This window comes from Ceratotherium simum, chromosome 3 (genome assembly GCF_057802395.1).
Source record: "Ceratotherium simum simum isolate JZ-2026a chromosome 3, ASM5780239v1, whole genome shotgun sequence".
NCBI classification, from domain to species: domain Eukaryota; kingdom Metazoa; phylum Chordata; class Mammalia; order Perissodactyla; family Rhinocerotidae; genus Ceratotherium; species Ceratotherium simum.
This window is the reverse complement of record NC_141902.1, coordinates 77,022,904-77,040,684: the sequence shown is the minus strand read 5'-3', so window position 1 is coordinate 77,040,684 and position 17,781 is coordinate 77,022,904. Positions and strand designations below refer to the sequence as shown.

Sequence of the window (17,781 nt, the reverse complement as noted above, 5' to 3'; positions counted from 1 at the left end):
GCCTTCCTTCCTCTAGGATCCTATCGCAGTTATCAAAGCCTACACTGATTATTTGTTCATACATGCATCAGTTAACAGGTGTGAATTTGCTACTTCATTGCAAGGCTGTCACATTTCTTTGTTTTCCCAAATCAAATAACTGGCTCAGTCGCTTTTTCCTGGTGCTGGGGTAAATTCAAGGGCAGTCACGTTTTGCTCAGCCTTTCCCTAGTTTTTGGCGTTATCCAAGAAATTCGTGTCTTATGCACTTTAGAAATGTGGGCATTGCCTCTTCTGGTCTACAGTGGCTGAGGTCCTGGTGTAGATCAGATGTTCTGGGGCTTGAAGGAAGGCAAGAGGCAGCGCCCCCTACGTGGGCGCAGGGAACTCGGCTGCACTCAGCACTCGGCTCCACTCAGCTGTCCGCAACCTGCTTGCCAGTGAGCGAATGGGACAGAGCTTTCCACCACTCTTGAAGCCACTCCTCAGTACCCTCTCTCCTTTCCTCTTTCAGAACCATGCTTTATCCTCGACATCTGGGACCCTACTTAGCCCCTAACCCCTTTGACTGGTGTCTTCTCTGAGCCTCCCCTTGGCAAATAACTCTCTCCAGGGCTCAAAAAAAGCCTAGATGGCATCACCAAGCTTTGGCTGTCCTTCCAGAAAGGGGTTGGGATTTAACTTTCCTTTTTTTTTTTTTTCCTGCTTTTTTATATTTATTTAGTGTGTGTGTGAGGAAGATCAGCCCTGAGCTAACATCCGTGCCCATCTTCCTCCACTTTATATGGGCCGCAGCCACAGCATGGCCTGACACACGGTGTGTAGGTGGATGCCTGGGATCTGAACCTGGGCCGCCAGCAGCGGAGCTCCTGCACTTAACCGCTATGCCAGGGGGCCAGCAGGGAGCTAACTTTTCAATCTTTTGACTCTCCTTTAAAAGAGAATGAGACATAAAGAGGATATCCACTGGGAATCCCATCACACACTTTTGCAGCGTCTCTGCTCCCCTATAGAATGCCTCCCTGGCAGAGACTTCGCCTCTCCTCTCAGCACTTCCAGAACCTAGATGAAAATCGGGCTGGTGATGTCCAGCAAATGGTTGCCGAAAGAAAACCCGGATCCGGCGGGAGGTCGGAGGGGTCTTCCTCTTAGGTCTGTCTTGCCTGGTTGGGGAGAGACTTCCGAACCTGTGGGAGCCTGGCTCCGGGTCGCTGTCATTCAGCAGCTGCCGTGGGGGCGGGAAGGCACTGGAAGACTGGATCCCAGAATTGTCCCGGCTTTCTCCCAACTGCCCAGCGCAGCTTCTGAGAGCGGGAGAAAGCGGAGTGGGGACAAAGGACAGAAGGGACCGGCAGAGCCCGGCCTTGGACAGCCCCCGGCGTGGCCAGAGGCGTGGTGCGGAGACCTGGCTCGGTGTAGACAAGGCAAGCGGGGCGTGGTGTCCGGACAATAACCAGCACCGAGGTGCACCTCCCGCTCCCACCTGCCAGCTGCAGTTTCCCGGGCGGCCGCAGCGCCGCCTCGGCCCCCACGGGCGGGCTGGGGTGGGGATAGGAGCGCGGGGGCGGGGCTCGTCACGTGGAGAGGCGCGCGGAGGTGGGCGGGGCGGAGGCGCGCGCTCGGTTCCTTAAAGGCCCGCGAGCCGAGCCGGGAGAGGCGGCTCCGGGGCCGCAGGCGCAGGCCCGGGGCGACAGCCGAAACGCGGGGCGCGCCGGTCCGCGGCAGCTGCGGGATCCAACATGCGCCGCTCGGTCTGGCTGGCGCTGGCCGCGTCTCTCTTACACGGTAAAGCCCCCAGGTCTCCCAGCCCTCCACTCCTTCTCCGGGGGATCCTGGGCGCATCTTGGGCGGCTCGGTGTGTCCCGCACCGAGGCTAGATTTGGGGGCTGGAGCCGGCGAGGGGCAGGAGGGGGGGCGCTGCCAGGAGCAGCCCGGAGAGGGCGAGCCCCGCTTGTCGGGGCTGCAACATTTGGGCGGCGGAGGTCGTGGGCAGGGTGCATGGGACGCACCTATGCCGGCCTTCCCTGAACAGCCTGCCCGGCTCTCCTCTCCTTAAGTGTCCCTGCAAGGCGAGTTCCAGAGGAAGCTCTACAAAGACCTGGTCAAGAACTACAACCCATTGGAGAGGCCCGTGGCCAACGACTCGCAGCCACTCACTGTCTACTTCTCACTGAGCCTCCTGCAGATCATGGACGTGGTGAGTCCTGGCCCCAGCCGCCGGGCTGCCCTCTCCCCGCCGTGGGCTCTGAGTGTTGTGGAAGCATCTGGTGGCCAGGTGGTGTAACTTGGCCCGGACAATCTAGCTGGCCCCTGGCGAGGTGGGCCCACGCTCAGACGCTGACCGGGCCCTGCAGTCTACTGCATGCCTCAGTTTCCCCACCCGCTGAGGAGGAACCCGCTGCAGCATGTTCCACGGCCCCGGCCACCTGTCGTGGGTACTTCAGTCCCACCTTTGCCTCAGCTTAGAAACTCAGGGTGAAAGTATCCCTATCCCGAGCTCGGAATCAGCAAGAACAGGATGCAAATGGTCACATTTTGGTACCACTTATGGTGTCAGTGTTAGCATGCAGTCTGTCATTCGGTGTCAATTTAGCTGTTTCTAGACTTTGCTGCTGCCTGTGGAATGGAGGTTTTTTTTTGGGTAGGGGCCTGGCCCTGGGCTTTGCAGCTGGTAAATCTGTCCAGGCAGAGGGCCAGCTGTGAGCATTTAGACCACCTACTTCATTCCAGTAAGGGGCATTTTTTTGCCTTGCTGGTGAGGGTAGCGATGGTAGTGCTGCTCTGATAAGAAGCAAGGCTCCACACCCGAGGTCTCTTCTTCAGGAAGCTGCCCCTGGCCCCATGGCCTTCTTGCCTTGCAGACTTATTAGTGCTCACTTACATTGGCAAATCTGTGCAAGTTTGTTCTTTTGCTCTTCTAGACTGCTTTGAATATTTAATTTTCATTGGCATATCTTTCATACGATACAAATATTTTACAAAAGTGTTTAATTCATTATAAATGGGTTTCAACGTATAGTCTGTACAAGGCATTGGATTCAGTTCTGGGGCAATATGGGGCAGAGGTGGGACACAGGGACAATGGTGTTCAGGGGGAGGGAAGAATATGGTAGGAAAGAGGTGTGAGAATAGCCACAACTCCGCCTAGGAAGTGCTAGGAGCCACCAGAGGGGTTCAGATAAGTGGAGTAAGAAGACAGGTGATATTTCATAATCCTACAGAGTCCCCACACTGATGCATGCTACATCACTTCACCTAGTTAAAACAGCTGCAGTGAATGGCTTCCTTTCTTATATTTACACCTGTGTTAAATGTGTACTTCCTCCTACAGATGGAACTGTGCTTTAAAATATTCCATGTACATGTGATAATGTGGACGAGTTATCAGGAGAGGAGAGCTGTAAAGGAAGACAAGTGCTGTCGCGTAGGTTACAAAAGAGCATATTGCTGTTTACAGAGCTCAGGCTACAGGAGAGGGGAAAGGATGGAGATTTTGAGTTATGGGGGAAGAGAGGCTGAAAAAGAAGCTCTAGTGTTGAGGTAAGCCAGATCAGAGACAAATGCAGATGTGGAGACTTTGGGAGGGGCACATGGCTCTGGGGCATTTTGGGGTCAATGCCTTATGGAGCAGCATCTCTGTTACTTCAAGGGGCTCAGGATTTTTACTTGGGAGCCTTGGTGGGTTCTGGCTCTGCCCATCTCTGGATGGTTCATCTTAGGTAAGTTCTGTAGGCGTCCTGAGTCTGTACTTTCCTGTTAATAAAATGGACATGCTAGCGCTTCATTGGTCACTATGATGAGCTGAAGAATGAGGAGGCAACTTGGAGAGGCCACAAAGCTAGATACATGACTATGATCATTTTCATCAACGCAAAACAAAACAAAACAAAACAACCCTCCCCCTCAACGTGACAGAGGACAAGGCAGCTGAGCTAACACACTCCACAAGTGGCGCATCATAAGGTGAGAAAGTGAAACCCACCCTACTTGCCCATGGCTGGCTCCAGCCAGACTGCCTCACGGTGTGTGTATGCTCCATAGCTGCCACTCTTGGAGTGGTCCTTGAGGTTGCTGGATGCGATGTGAGGGTTCATTGGCCACTCAGCCTAGGAGCAGGAGCAGTGAGCAGGTGGAGCAGGCCTCCTGAGGCTGTGGCAATCTCTGTTGGAGAGGAGGCGCTCACCAAGAAGTTGCAAACTTCTTCTTGGGGGCCTCTGCCCCTTTAAGAGACCCTTAACGAATCAGATTATATGAGAGATTTTTGGGTCTCATGAGAAATTTAGGCATAACCTAGGGTTACACGATATGACAAATACAAAATAAAATAAAACAAACTTTTGTCAAGTTAGGAAACTTAACATAAATCACGAGTACTGTGTGTCATCAACATTCCAGTGTTAGAGAAACACACGTGAAGATAGCTGTCTTCAGACAGAGGTTGTGGAAGTGGCGGGGGGAAGCCTTGATCTCACCTTGGCCATGGATCTATCCATGAACCCATTGTACTTCCCAGCCAGGCAATGCTGTGAGCTCATGGAGTGGCCTTGAGCAAATTACTTTACCTTTCTAAGCCCTGTTTCCTCATGTGTAAAATGAGAAGAGTAATACCCACTTCACAGGGTTTTAAGAGGATTAGTTAAGAGAAACTGCTTCCCACATGCTGGTGATTCACTGATGGTTTGCTCCATCTTAATCATGTAGCTACTCAACTCAAGAGTTCAGGAAGCTGATGCCTAGAAAAGTGTCATCACTTGCCCAAGGTTACTCATTGGTTACAGGCAGGGCTGCGAGGAAACCCCACATCTGACTCTAGAGTCCTTTGCATTTTCTGCCTCTTTAGAGCTGGTAACTTCTTTTGTGGAACAAAATCAGCTTATTTTATTTAAACTGGCTGAACTGTAACTGATTGAATGTGACTGTCCTGAGATCCTGGGTGAAAAGAAAGTCTCTTTATCAGAAGTAATGAAATATGCAAACATTTGTATTCCAGTCGGACTTGGCTCTGCCTGGTTTTGAAGAAGAGCCAGGGCTTTCCAGCTGGAATCTCACTACCCTGGACAGAGACACAGTGGTTCTCATAAGCGATTCCTGTGGCAAAGTCTTGACTGGTACAAGATTCTCTTTATAAATTCAATTCTAGGGGTCATTTGCCCTTTCTGACTGGGCTGTTCTAGAGACCATTCCCCCCGTATCTTGTTATTGTTTCACCTTTTTCTGGCAGACATTTCCTGGCTGGAGCGATAGGGAGATGGCATATGATACTACTTATTTTATTTTTGTGCAAGATCATTTGCTCATTCATCAATTTATTCCACACGTACAAAATGAGCTCATCTTGTGGACATTGCTAGATTCTGGGAATTCATAAATGCATAAGGGATGATTTCTACTTTTAGAACTCACAATCTGGCTAGGGAGACTGACATGTAAATCTAAGATTACCACATGTATAATTTAACATAAATGCCTCTACAAAGTGATACATATACACATAGGGGAAAACATTTATATCCAGCTAGAGTGGCTGGGAATGGTTTCAAAGAGGAGGTAGTTAAATTTCTAAAAGCAAGTGGGAGTTTCCCAATGGGAGGAGGTAGGAAAGGCTTTCCAGGTAAAGGGAACAGGGTGAGGAAAGACTGAGGGTGCAGGGGAGGACAGCACACCCTCAACAAGGTGTATTCTATGGAACACTGGCTGCAGTATCATCAGCTCCTAGTTGATCTTGGCTGCAAGTTTTGCTGCAAGACTTCTCAGAAAATTTAATGTGCTTATGTTTATTGAGAATTTCTAAAAGAGGGATATAGTATTGACCAACTACTAATTGTTTTTTAACAGACCCTTTTGTAAGAATTATATTCTAGAAACGCACCTTACAAGATGAAGGATAGAATTATATTTTGGTGTAGGGTACAAGGTATAAGGTGGATTCAGAGAGGGGTGTAGAGTGTGAGGTGTTTTGAGGGCCTCTGCAGAGTTTAGCTTTTGCCCTGGGCCCTAGTCTGGGTACCTCCAAGTGCATGAGGGGGCAGGTTTTGTGAAGCTGCAAGATCAGCTTGCTATAGCATATTTTCCTAGAAATGGAAACAGTCCAAACCATGATATTTGTATTAAATCCAACACGTATAAATTATAGATTAGAATGAAAAAATGTGCATGCATTTTAAAGACAAAACATACATTTTCAAAGGGATTACTTTACCTGCTGTGGTCTGTTCTAGGTATTTGGCAGGCCCCTTGGTGAAGCACTAGGTGGAGAGCGGGAAGGTGTGGTGGATTCGTAAGCAAAGGAGGGATGGAACTAGATCTGCATTTAGATAAAGGATGCTGTGGGAAGTTTGTATGTGGGATAGATTAGAGAGGAGGGAAAATGTAGGAAAGGGATGAAGAGGTCAAAACTAGAATGGTCACTGTGGGAAAATGGAGAAGTGGACAGATTCCAGAGACACTTTGGATATACTATCTATGATATAGAATTGTGTATATCAACTTTTTGTGTGTACATAGATCAATGGGTTATGTGAAAGTACCTAAATTTTTTCTAAATGTGTACTCTGACTTATGATGATTATTAATTTACATCATGGGCTTGTAACTGGGCTGGGAATGAGATAATATATAGGAAATCATTTTGAAGTGAGGCAAATGTAAGGTTCTAAACTGCCAGCAGTTTCCATAATATTTCTACTTTATTCATGCCATTTAGTCGTTTACCTATGCACATACATCTAAAGGCCATTCTGTGTTGATTTGCATAAAATAAATGTGCACAGTTATGAAAGCATGTCCAAAAGGCAAGGCATTTAAAATGAATAATATGAATCAATACATAATTATACACCAATGTAAAACATAGCTATGCATGAATGATTTGGGGTATTTTATAGATTTTGGATTGCACATTCAACTTTTTAGGAGCTTTAGCCACAAGACAGTAGACCTAAGTGGTCATGCGTCTGGGGTTTGCTGCTGCAGACGACAGGCATGGTTGTGGAGCCCCATATCCTAAGGGCTTGTGGGTTACCTGAAATCCCTATGGGGGCCTTTGCTCAGGTTTGTCAGACTTATGATTTTCATTTACTAGCCACTATTTAATATGATACAACTCTAACTTAATATCAAATATTAACTGTAAAAATTACACATTTTGAAGACAATCTATGAAGAAAACCCAAGATACAATTAAGTAATAATGTTTTTATAAGTGATAGTTCTTTTTTTTTTTTTTTTGGCTGGGAAAGGTTCACCCTGAGCCAATCTTCCTCTTTTTTGTTTTTCCCTCCCCAAAGTCCTAGTACATAGTTGTATATTATAGTTGTACGTCCTTCTAGTTCTTCTAGGTGAGCTGCCACTACAGCATGGCTACTGATAGATGGGTGGTGTGGTTCCATGCCCAGGAACTGAACCCAGACTGCCAAAGTGGAGTGCACACCGAACTTTAACTGCTAGGCCATCAGGGCTGGTTCTATAAGTGATAGTTCTTAAAACTACAAATATTATATGTTTTGTGCAGGAAACCAAATTAAACAAAAAAAACTACTGAGGGGAAAAATTACCCGAATCACTGTGACTGAAGGAATTCTGGTGCAGTTCGTGCTATCTTTTCTCTGTGTTTATAGGATATTTAGGGAAATATTTAAAAATTAAAATGGCATAACATCATTATGGTGCCTTAAACAATATTAGCAGGCATTAATTTTAAAGTGATACAAATAGGCCAAGTAGTAAACAAATATGTTTTAAAATGAAAGTGTATTCTTTTCCCACGATTATATAACTCTCACCATCACAGTGTTTTCAATCTCTATTCCTATTTTTGTTTTAGAAATCATTTAAAAAGTGTTTATGTGAATGATTCATCATTGCGTCTAAGGCTGGTTGCTTTTTTATTTTGTCCCAGGCATTGTATGTGAAAAGTTGTAAAGGCGATTTGAGGGTCTCGAGGATACTCTCTTCCTCCGATTTTATGTTTGTCTCTGACCGACATCCAGGCTGTGGCACTAGTGAGAAGAAATCGCCTTAATCCAGTTAGTAGTTGAAAAGATGAGGAGCTGGGCTTCAATTCCTGGAAGGGCTGTTCTGTTTCTGATTTTTGTGTGTACATTCCAGGGTGTAAATATAGAGAATTTACTAGGGTCTTCCCTCTATTCAGTGGACCCTGAACTCCTGTTTTGTTGCGCTAGCTCTCGAGTCTATCAAGATCTGCTGAGGTTTTTGGCCTCTTAGGCATTGCTTCAGGAATCCTCACAGGCTCTGGAAAAGTGACCCTGCACCCTGGTATCCTCTCAGGGCTCCCCCTGTCCTGGATCTTGCCGTTCCTCATGATCCTCTTAGTTCTCTGGTGCCTTCAGGCACATGATTATTGCATTTTTCTGGCTTTTCTAATTGTTCTCACTGGAGAGTTGGTGAGAACAATGTAGTTCATCATTACTGGTAGCAGAAATGAAATTCTAAATTATAACTTGTTTACAATGCACCCTTGTAATCAATCCAGATTTATTGTGGTAGAAATTGTATCTCTCTCAAACCTCTTTATAGCTCTGGGACATAAAAATCCAAAGTTCTTTTAGCTTTATAGACTGAGGATTATGGGTGCTTTTACTAAAGGAATCTTTCTTGTAAATTTTGCCTTTCAAGTCTACCACTGAGGATATTCCCCAAAGGGTTCACTTCTCTCAGAGCTCCTGATTCATCCCTGATGTGCTGTTAAAGGAAGAGGAATAGTCTTGTCATGGAGGGATGCCAATGAAAATCTCTGTTCTCATTGATTTATCATGATTAGGTAGTGTTTTACTCCTCAGAGAAGAAGAAAGTCAGTTGGAACCTTCTAATAGCAATTCCCATGCTCTTTATTTCAGTGATTTCCTTTTTCACAGTCAACATCAGCTGTAAACTATTTTAGCAAAAAGAAAAGCCCAAACTATTGTAAAATAGTGTGTCTTTGTGCATATTTATGTGTGTATAAACACACACACACACCTGTTGCTCTTACCTGTCCTTGTTGATTTTTTTTTTTGATATCTCAAAATAAGATAATATGCTTAACTTTCCAAGAGAAAAAGCTAGAAGTGACAACAAAAGCCATGGAATAACAGCTCTCAGAAAGCCAAAATAAATGAAACTAACATGAGGTTAAATAAGGAATTGTATAAAATCCCACATTATGAGTTAAAGGTCACTGCAGGAGAATGGGCTGTGGGAAAGGCCTGGACGTGGCTCTGACTTCAGGCTCTGAGTCAGGTAGCAGATGGAGTTGACCTGTCCCACCAGCAGGTGGCAGTGCACAAAGCGAGTGAGGGGAGATTGTAGCTGTCCTGGTTAATGAATGCCACCCTGTGCAGTGATTCAAAGTGGGAAATTTACTCTCGGATCACCGAAAGCAAATTATCTGTAAAGATTCCCACCTTGGAGTAAAAGAGGTGGTGTCTGCATTCCAGGGAGAAGGCATTTGAGCAGGAAAAACATGTTTGTTTTATTTTGTGGAGAGAAGGCAAGTGTTCAGGTAGATCTCAAGTTATTTTGAAACTTCAGAATTATAAAACAGTTTTCTAATCTAATATGTCTGTTTTAAGAAGCTCACACGTACAATGTGTTACGTTGGCAGGGTGAGGGGGTAGGGGCTTAGATTAAGCAAATTAAGCCGAGGCTGCTCACTGATTGCCAGGGTAGATTTGATTAAACTCAAATTGGTAAGATTTACAATTGAAATCACTAGTCAGGAAACATTAGTTTATTCACTATTTTCTGATAAGATGTTGTATTGACATTTGAAGGAACCTTAAATATACTGGCTGACTCAGAGAGACATATTTCATTTTGGAAGTCTTTCTTTATTCCTCTTTTAAACTTTGAATTGTAGTATAAATACAGACATCTCCAATGTGATATCAACGCCAACTCAGTGAACTATCACAAGCGAACCCACTCACATTACTACCACCAAATCCGGCTCTTCCCCACTTTCCCCGTGGAAAACCATTAGCATGATGTCAAGCACCAAGGTTTAGTTTTGCCCTTCTCTGGAAATTTATATACTCGGAATCACAGGAGCATACAGAATGTATTCTTTGGGTCTAATTTCTTTTGCTCAATTTTAGTTTTGTGAGAGTCACCCAAATTGCCTGTTGATGTAGTTGATTCATTTTCATTGTGAATATAACATTTATTACTCTATTGATGGGTAGTTAGATTGTGTTTAGCTTTTGTCTATTATGAAGAATACTGCCATAAATATTCTTATTGTACATGTCTTTTGATGCACATGTGTTTGCATTTCTATCTGTCATATGTATAGATACATAGGGATGGACTTGCTAGGTCATAGGGAGGCATATCTTTAACTTCTCCAGATGAAGCCAGACGATTTCAAAATGGTTATACTAATTAACATTCTCACCAGCCATGTATGAAAAATCCTTATTACTCTACATACTCACCCACACTTGGTATTTTCAGGCTTTTTAATTTACTGTTCTGGTGGGTGTGAAGTGCTACTTCGTTGTGATTTTAATTAGCAGTTCCCTGATTACCGATAAAGTTGAGGACATTTTCATTTCTTAGTTTTCCGCTGGTGTGTCTTCTTTTGAGAAGTGTCTGTTCATGTCTCTTGCCTATTTTTATCTTGGCTTTTCATTTTGTTTTCTTTTTTCCTCATTGATTTGTATGAATTTTTCTATGTTATGTGCATGAGCCCTTAGTCAGTTATATTTTTTTACAAATGTCTTCTCAGACTCTTTGGCTTATCTTTTCACTCTTAATGTTCTTTCTTTCTCTCTTTTGTAAACTTTTAATTGAAGTAGAATATACTTACAGATAAATGGTATCTTTTGATGAACAGAAATTCTTAATTTTATTGTGGCCCAATTTATAAGTCCTTTCTTCTATGTTTAGTACGTATCAAGTTACATTTAAAAGGTCTTTTGTTAGCTCAAGCTCAGGAAGATATTTTTCTAGATTTTCTTTTAGAGGCTTTTTGTTGTTGTTTTACCTTTCACGTGGAAATCTTGACTGATGATTTGTTTTGTTTTTCAAGAATAATTAAAGAGTTGTTAGTGTAATGACTGTATGGTTGTTGAACTTTATCACAGTGGATTATCCAGTATATCTGTCCCCAAATGGACATTTCAGTTATTTAATGTGTGCATAGTACGGAGAAGATGTATGGGGTATGGCATTTTTAATATTTCAAAATGTCGACATGGCACACAGCGTTTTCAGAGCCAACAATAAACCATTTATGAGAAGCCCCAGCCCCTGTTCCAGGTTTCCCATGGCTGTTCATTCCCCAAGACCTTCCGCAGCCTCTATTTTGATGCTCTGCTTATATTTCTGTTCCTAGATTGATCAACTTTATTCATTTTCTATCAACTTTTTGTTAAGATGGATATAAACTTGGCTCATTCCCACCTCTCTCTATCTCTTCTCACACCTCTTTTCTCATTTCCTCCACTAGTCACTTTTGCACCTTCAAAAGATGATCTTAAGACTTCCTGTCATTTCTGTTAACCATAATTCAGTGTCCCTTGATTCCCCTCTCTGAGCATCCCTGTTCTGCCTCTACTTTTCTCTGCCTTCTTCCATCTCCATGGTGGTAACATTTACATTCTATTCTGTAGCCGTTTTTAATTTCTCTGTAATTTGGCTATGGCTTGATTCTATTAGGGAGAAAAAAAGCAGCCCTCATGATTTTGTGACAATGTAAATACTATTCACTGCAAAGCCATTTTTCTGAGCCCATATTTCCTTCTCTATGGGTTCAGTGCTGTGGCTTACGTGCCAGTCAGCGGAGTAGAGTGTGTCTGTTGTCAGCTGGTCCTGGTGTCAAGTTCAGATGTTCTCCTTTTTGAAACTCTTCACCAAATCTTATCATACCTCTCTCTTCCCAGCCCTCAGTCATGCCATCTATTCTGTGGATCCTCCCATTGTCGTTCTCTCTGTGCATTATACAGCTGCTCTCCTTTCTCTGAGGGGACTAGTTGGAGGGTTGTTGTTTATTTCTTAATATTTTTTTGTTCATTTGTTTTTAACTGAATAACATTATTTTCTTCTAGGGTTACCTCCCCCCTCCCTTTAATTTTGCTTTTTTATTTGTCTTTCTGTATATTTTTACTATTTCTTTGGCAAGCTTTTCTAAAATGATTTCTGATTCTTAGTATTAGGGAACCAGAAACATTGGTGGAAGTGCTGTATTTGTGGATAGGATTTAGTGTCTGTCAGCTATGGTTTTAGGGTGTGGTGGGGACTGTTATATTTTTTGAGGACCCTCAATGCCAGAGGGCTGAAATCTTTGATCAAGGGCATCTATCTTCACATTAGTTTCTTTATTCTCTAATTCAGTGCTAGTCAATAGAAATAGAATGTCAGCCACAGATGGAATTTTAGATTTTTTTTTCAAGTTCATTTGACCTTGCTTCTCTTTAGCTTTTGAAAATTTTTTTATTGTTGTCATAATAGTTTATAATATTGTGAGATTCCAGTTGTACATTATTATTTGTCAGTCACGATATAAATGCTCCCCATCACCCCTTGTGCCCACCCCTCAACTCCCTTCCCCCTTGTAACCACTGAACTGTGCTCTCTGTCCGTGTGTTAGTTTATATTCCACATATGGGAGAAGTCATACAGTGTTTGTCTTTCTCTGTCTGGCTTATTTCACTTAACATAGTACCCCCCAGGTCCATCCATGTTGTTGCAAATGGGATGCTTTTGTCTCTTTTATGGCTAAGTAGTATTCCATTGTATATATATACCACATCTTCTTTATCCAATCATCTGTTGATGGACACTTGGGTTGCTTCCAGGTCTTGGCTATAGTGAATAATGCTGCAATGAGCATAGGGGTGCATAAGCCTCTTTGGATTGTTGATTTCAAGTTCTTTGATAAATACCCACTTTCACTGGGTATAGTATTCTTGGCTGAAAGTTTTTGTCTTTCAAAATTTTGAATATATCATTCCACTTTCTCCTAGCCTGTACGGTTTCTGCTGAAAAATCCACTGAAAGCCTGATAGGGCTTCCTCTGTAGGTTATTCTCTTCTGCATTGCTGCCCTTAATATTTTTTCTTTATCATTGACTTTTTCCAGCTTTACTAATATATGCCTTGGAGAAGGTCTTTTTACGTTGATGTAATTAGGAGTCTTGTTGGCTTCTTTTATGTGTAACTCCAACTCCGTCTCCAGGTTTGGAAAGTTCTCAGTTATTATTTATTTGAACAAGGTCTCTGCTCCTTTTTGCCTCTCTTCTCCCTCTGGAATACCTATAATCCTTATGTTGCATTTCCTAATTGAGTCAGATATTTCTCAGAGAATTTCATCATTTCTTTTTAGTCTAAGTTCTCTCCTCTCCTCCATCTGAAGCATTTCTGTGTTCCTGTCTTCCAGATTGCTAATTCTGTCCACCATATTATCTGCCCTGTTGTTTAAGGACTCCATATTTTTCTTTATCTCATCCAGTGTGCTTTTCATCTCTAACAGTTCTGTTTGGTTTTTCTTTATAGTTTCGATCTCTTTTGTGAAGAATTCCCTCTATTCAGTAATTTGGTTTCTGATTTAATTTAACTGTCTTTCAGAATTTTCTTGTGGCTCATTGAGTTTTCTTATGATGGCTGTCTTGAATTCTTTGTCATTTAGATCGTAGATTTGCTGAACCTCCCTCCACCATGCAGGCCCCTCGCCAATATTTAATCTGTGCTTCTTTCACTGTACTTTGCAGTCACCAAGCCTCCATGTGCGTGCTCTCTTCCTGTCATGTATTGAAATATCTTGTCTTTTAATGACCTCATTCCCATTCTCTTTGTTTTGGGGAGTTTATATCATTTCCCTCCTTTATTTTAATTTCAGTGGTCTTGGGGGGACAGGGGAAATAGATGAGTATGTTTAAGTTCACATCTTGAACTGGAAACTTACAGGATAGTCTTTTCAGAAATGAACCCAGTGGGCATAAATGTTATTTTGTATTTTTAATCCATTATTTGATGTACAGGTCCATGTTGATATGTCTATAATATCGTTTTGATATTTAATGGGCTCCTTTAAACATTTTGAGCAGTGAACACATGGGTGAAGTTGTTTATGCCATTTTCTTGAGTCAGTGCAGTTCTGTGGAATGGTGTATGATGTGTGCTTCGCATGGTCTTTGTGACCTGTTAAATATATGCTTAAATGGTATTGTCTAAAAAATATAATTAGAACTTGTAATTTCCTATTACGTGGCAACACTTTTGACTTCAGTTTATCAAGAATAAGGTAATAAGCATTTTCACATACCTCTTACACACATGATTTTTTATTTAAATGTAAATGAATATTTTCTTTTAAAGTTGCCACAGTGCCACTAACAAAAGTATAAAAATACTCTAGCAAAACTATAAAAATTTTAAATACTTTTGGACTCCTATTAGGGTTAAAGCACTATTTGGAAATTTTCAGTAGGGATATTCTCATTTTCAGGATGAGTTTCTGTATTAGGAACAATAATATTTTAATACTTCAGAGCAGGGTCTTATTATGAAGGTTGTTGGCTCAAAAATGAGAAGCAGATGGATTTTTTGTTTTTGTTTTTGTTTTGGGTGCTTTAATCTGATACTGAAGGAAAATCAATATAAAATTTTCCAACGTGTCCTAAGCAACTTAATACCTTTCTATACTGACTATTTTCAAAGACAGCCTTAATGATGTAGTGAACTTTTTAGTATGTTTACCTTAAAAAATATTTATATTCATAGCTTATATATTCAATGAAACATTTTATGGGTTTTAAAAGTTAACTAGTCAAAAGCTTTAAAAACTCTTTTTTAAAAAAACAACATTTAAAAACTTCATTAAAAGATTTTCTTTTAAAGGCAAAAAGTGTTACTTTCAGATGTTTCATTAAATGTTTTAGTTACTCAGAAAATTGTGACTGAATCATTTAGGACAACATTTTATATTTGCCTAAATTATCTGTAGATTGAGGATCAATAAAATTCCTTAATAAAAACTAAGGAATAACAGGTATGTTGATAAAAATCACCAAAGTCCGTAGAATCTTGATATTTGCAAATATTCAGGTGTTTCTGTTCATTCTTCAGGGCATGTCCTATAGACAATTGGAAGTCAGGAGATACGTTTTATTTTTAAATTAGGTAAATTGCTGTCAGTGTTGGTATTCAAAGCAGGAGAATCTCTCCAAATCCGGCTTGGAGGCTTCTCTGTTCTCTGTATCAGTGGTCTTGTGTTTATACCTCCAGAGTAAATAGAATCTGCATCAGATGCTTTTCTCTCTAAGTCCTTAGGCCAGGGTGTGGTCTGTACTGACTTAAGGCCCCAAGAATGAGAGGCATTTCATGCAGCTCTCTGTATACTGGAGCTGAACTGGGAGACGGTGCGCAGCCTCAGGGAGTTTCTTTTACCTTGTTTTCCTTCCAGGAGTTGGGCAAGTTGGACCCCGTCATCCTATTCCTATGTATGGAGAAATTAATGTGAAGGCTGTGGCCCAGGATGATCCTTTGTCAGTAACCATTGGGCGTGCATTAAAACAACAGTTTGCAGACGGCACCTTCCTTGTTTATGACAGGGAAGATTATGGGCAGTGGATTAAATTAAAAATTGAAAAAGAATATTCATGACAGGAAATGTATTTCCTTTCCAGTGGTGTTTTGCATCAGTAGGAACAGCTGGTAATTGATGTGTCATCAAACCAGCTTTCCACTGGCTTCCTGTATTTTTCCAAATATCACTTTAAGAAAGCACACAGAATTAAGGAGAAGTACTTTTAAAATGCTTGACACTTAGTCTCAAATAGAGGAAATGAACTGCAAGATGGGATACATGTTATACTTTGCAGTGGGTAGGAAAGATTGCACTTATATTAGAAATGCTACTCTTTTAGAGGAGAATGAGTCTCCTTCTGACTTTACCATTAAATCTGCTAGGAAATCTGGAAAAGGGTGTAGGTATAGACCAGGGATGGGTGGGATTCAGGGCCTGTATCCCTTACTAATGGGTAGTGTTTTTTCTTTTACTAATAGGTAGTTTTGATTGTTTAACTTGAAGTGTATATCTCAATGTCTGTATCTGAAAAGAGCCTTAAAATGGCATCATCTGTATGTATATACCTTTAAAGTTTTCAAACATTTTCACAAGCTTATTTTTGTTTCTTTGATGATCATCTGAACTAGGTGTTATATTATTAAGACCTTTCTTGTCTAGGCAGAGAGGATTTTGGGACTTGAACCCAGGTCCTCTTCATATTTCTTGTTCGGGGATATTTTTCTTTTAAATCTTTTAAAATGTATTAATAAATATTTAAGATGTTTAAATAGGTGACCAATGAGATTTTATCATCATTTTGAATTGTTGATTTTGGTGTGTCTGGTGTGTTTTATTTCATTGCATTTATTATTGTTCCTGATGCTCAAATTGTCAGGTTGACTCCTGTATTGTGGTCTCTGTGATCCTTGGTAGGTTCTCTATTTTGTGGCACAAAATAAAGTGAAGTGTCCAAGCTTGTCATGTACCTCCCACTACAGACCTGGATCTAGCTTTACCAAGAAGCCCTTCAGTGGGAAATTCTATTTGGAAACCAGTGATTGACAGTAGATATTGGAACAAATTCTAGCTTGAGTCTAACAGAATCTCGAAAAGAGATAACTGAGCAAATGGGAAGTACAGATATAAAGAAATGATTTTTTTAAAAAAGCGTCTAGAGTTCAAGGAAGACATGAAAACTTAGAAGTGAAAGACCCACAGAGTACTTTAATTTCAGTACACCAAGTATAAGAAAAAAAATTTTAAACTCATCAATAATGGAGGAAAATCATTTGCCAAAGAATGGTTGTCAAAATGACATCTGATGTCTTATCAGAAGATTCGAGATTTGAGATGACAGTGGGCTATAATGTCAAAGCTCAGATGACAAACTTATTATTATCCCCTAAATCTCTACGAAGCCAAATAGAAAAACAAACCAAAAGTTTTCAAATATGCAAGGACCTAAGGTTTACAACCTACAAATTATCTGAAAGACTTGCTAGATAATGTATTCTAGTTATAAAAAACAAGAACAAACCAAAGTAAGTGGAGTGTAAGAAATACAAGTAGTCAGAGATCATAAAAAAGTTGTTAAGCCTAATTAAGCGTCTAACAACAATCCCTGAAATTTTAAGAGACATCTGTAACCAAATGTATATACACATACACACATATATGTAAAATAAGTGAAAACATGTCTTTTCAAATTTTTAAATAACCACTATAAGAATGGCAGCAGGTTATAAAATTTTCAAACCTTAGGGGGAAAAATGGAACAAAGAAACTTGAACAATCCAATAATATTTAGAGATGGTTATCGGGAACACAACAAAATACTGTGGGAAAACAGCAACACGTTATGGTGATGGAAACAAGCCCAGTCTTATCCATAATCACCGTATTGTGAAATAAGTAGATACACCTATTTAAAAGCAGGAACTCCAGATTCAGTATTAAAAATTCCAGCTATATGCCACTTGCAAGAGATAGACTTAAATTAAAAATACTTAGAAAGGCAAAAATGGATAGACCTATAGATAAATAGGTAGATGGGGAAAAGCTACATCAGGCGGATGTTAACAATAGACACAGCACTGTATCTCACTCTGATGGAACCTCACTGTGATGGTTAATCTTGTGTGTCAACCTGACTGGGCTAAGGGATGCCCAGATGTCAAGCTGGTAAAACGTTATTTCTGGGTGTGTCTGTGAGGATGTTTCCAGGCAAGAGATTAGCATTTGAACTGATAGACTGAAGAAAGATTACCCTCATCCAAGCAGGTGGGCGTGATCCAA

The 17,781-nt window shown here is 41.3% G+C and overlaps 1 protein-coding gene across 4 annotated transcripts in view; it reads left to right on the top strand.

The window, feature by feature from the left end:
• Nucleotides 1-1,686: 1,686 nt before the first annotated feature.
• LOC101408132 (neuronal acetylcholine receptor subunit alpha-7) overlaps nucleotides 1,687-17,781 on the top strand; it is a 115,711-nt gene continuing 99,616 nt past the window's right edge. For all 4 annotated transcript variants that reach the window (XM_087428821.1, XM_087428819.1, XM_087428820.1 and 1 more), the window contains exons 1-2: nucleotides 1,687-1,764; nucleotides 2,037-2,176. In XM_087428821.1, the coding sequence (XP_087284947.1) occupies nucleotides 1,719-1,764; nucleotides 2,037-2,176 (186 nt within the window). In that variant the 5' untranslated portion in view covers nucleotides 1,687-1,718. The remainder of the gene's footprint in view (nucleotides 1,765-2,036; nucleotides 2,177-17,781) is intronic.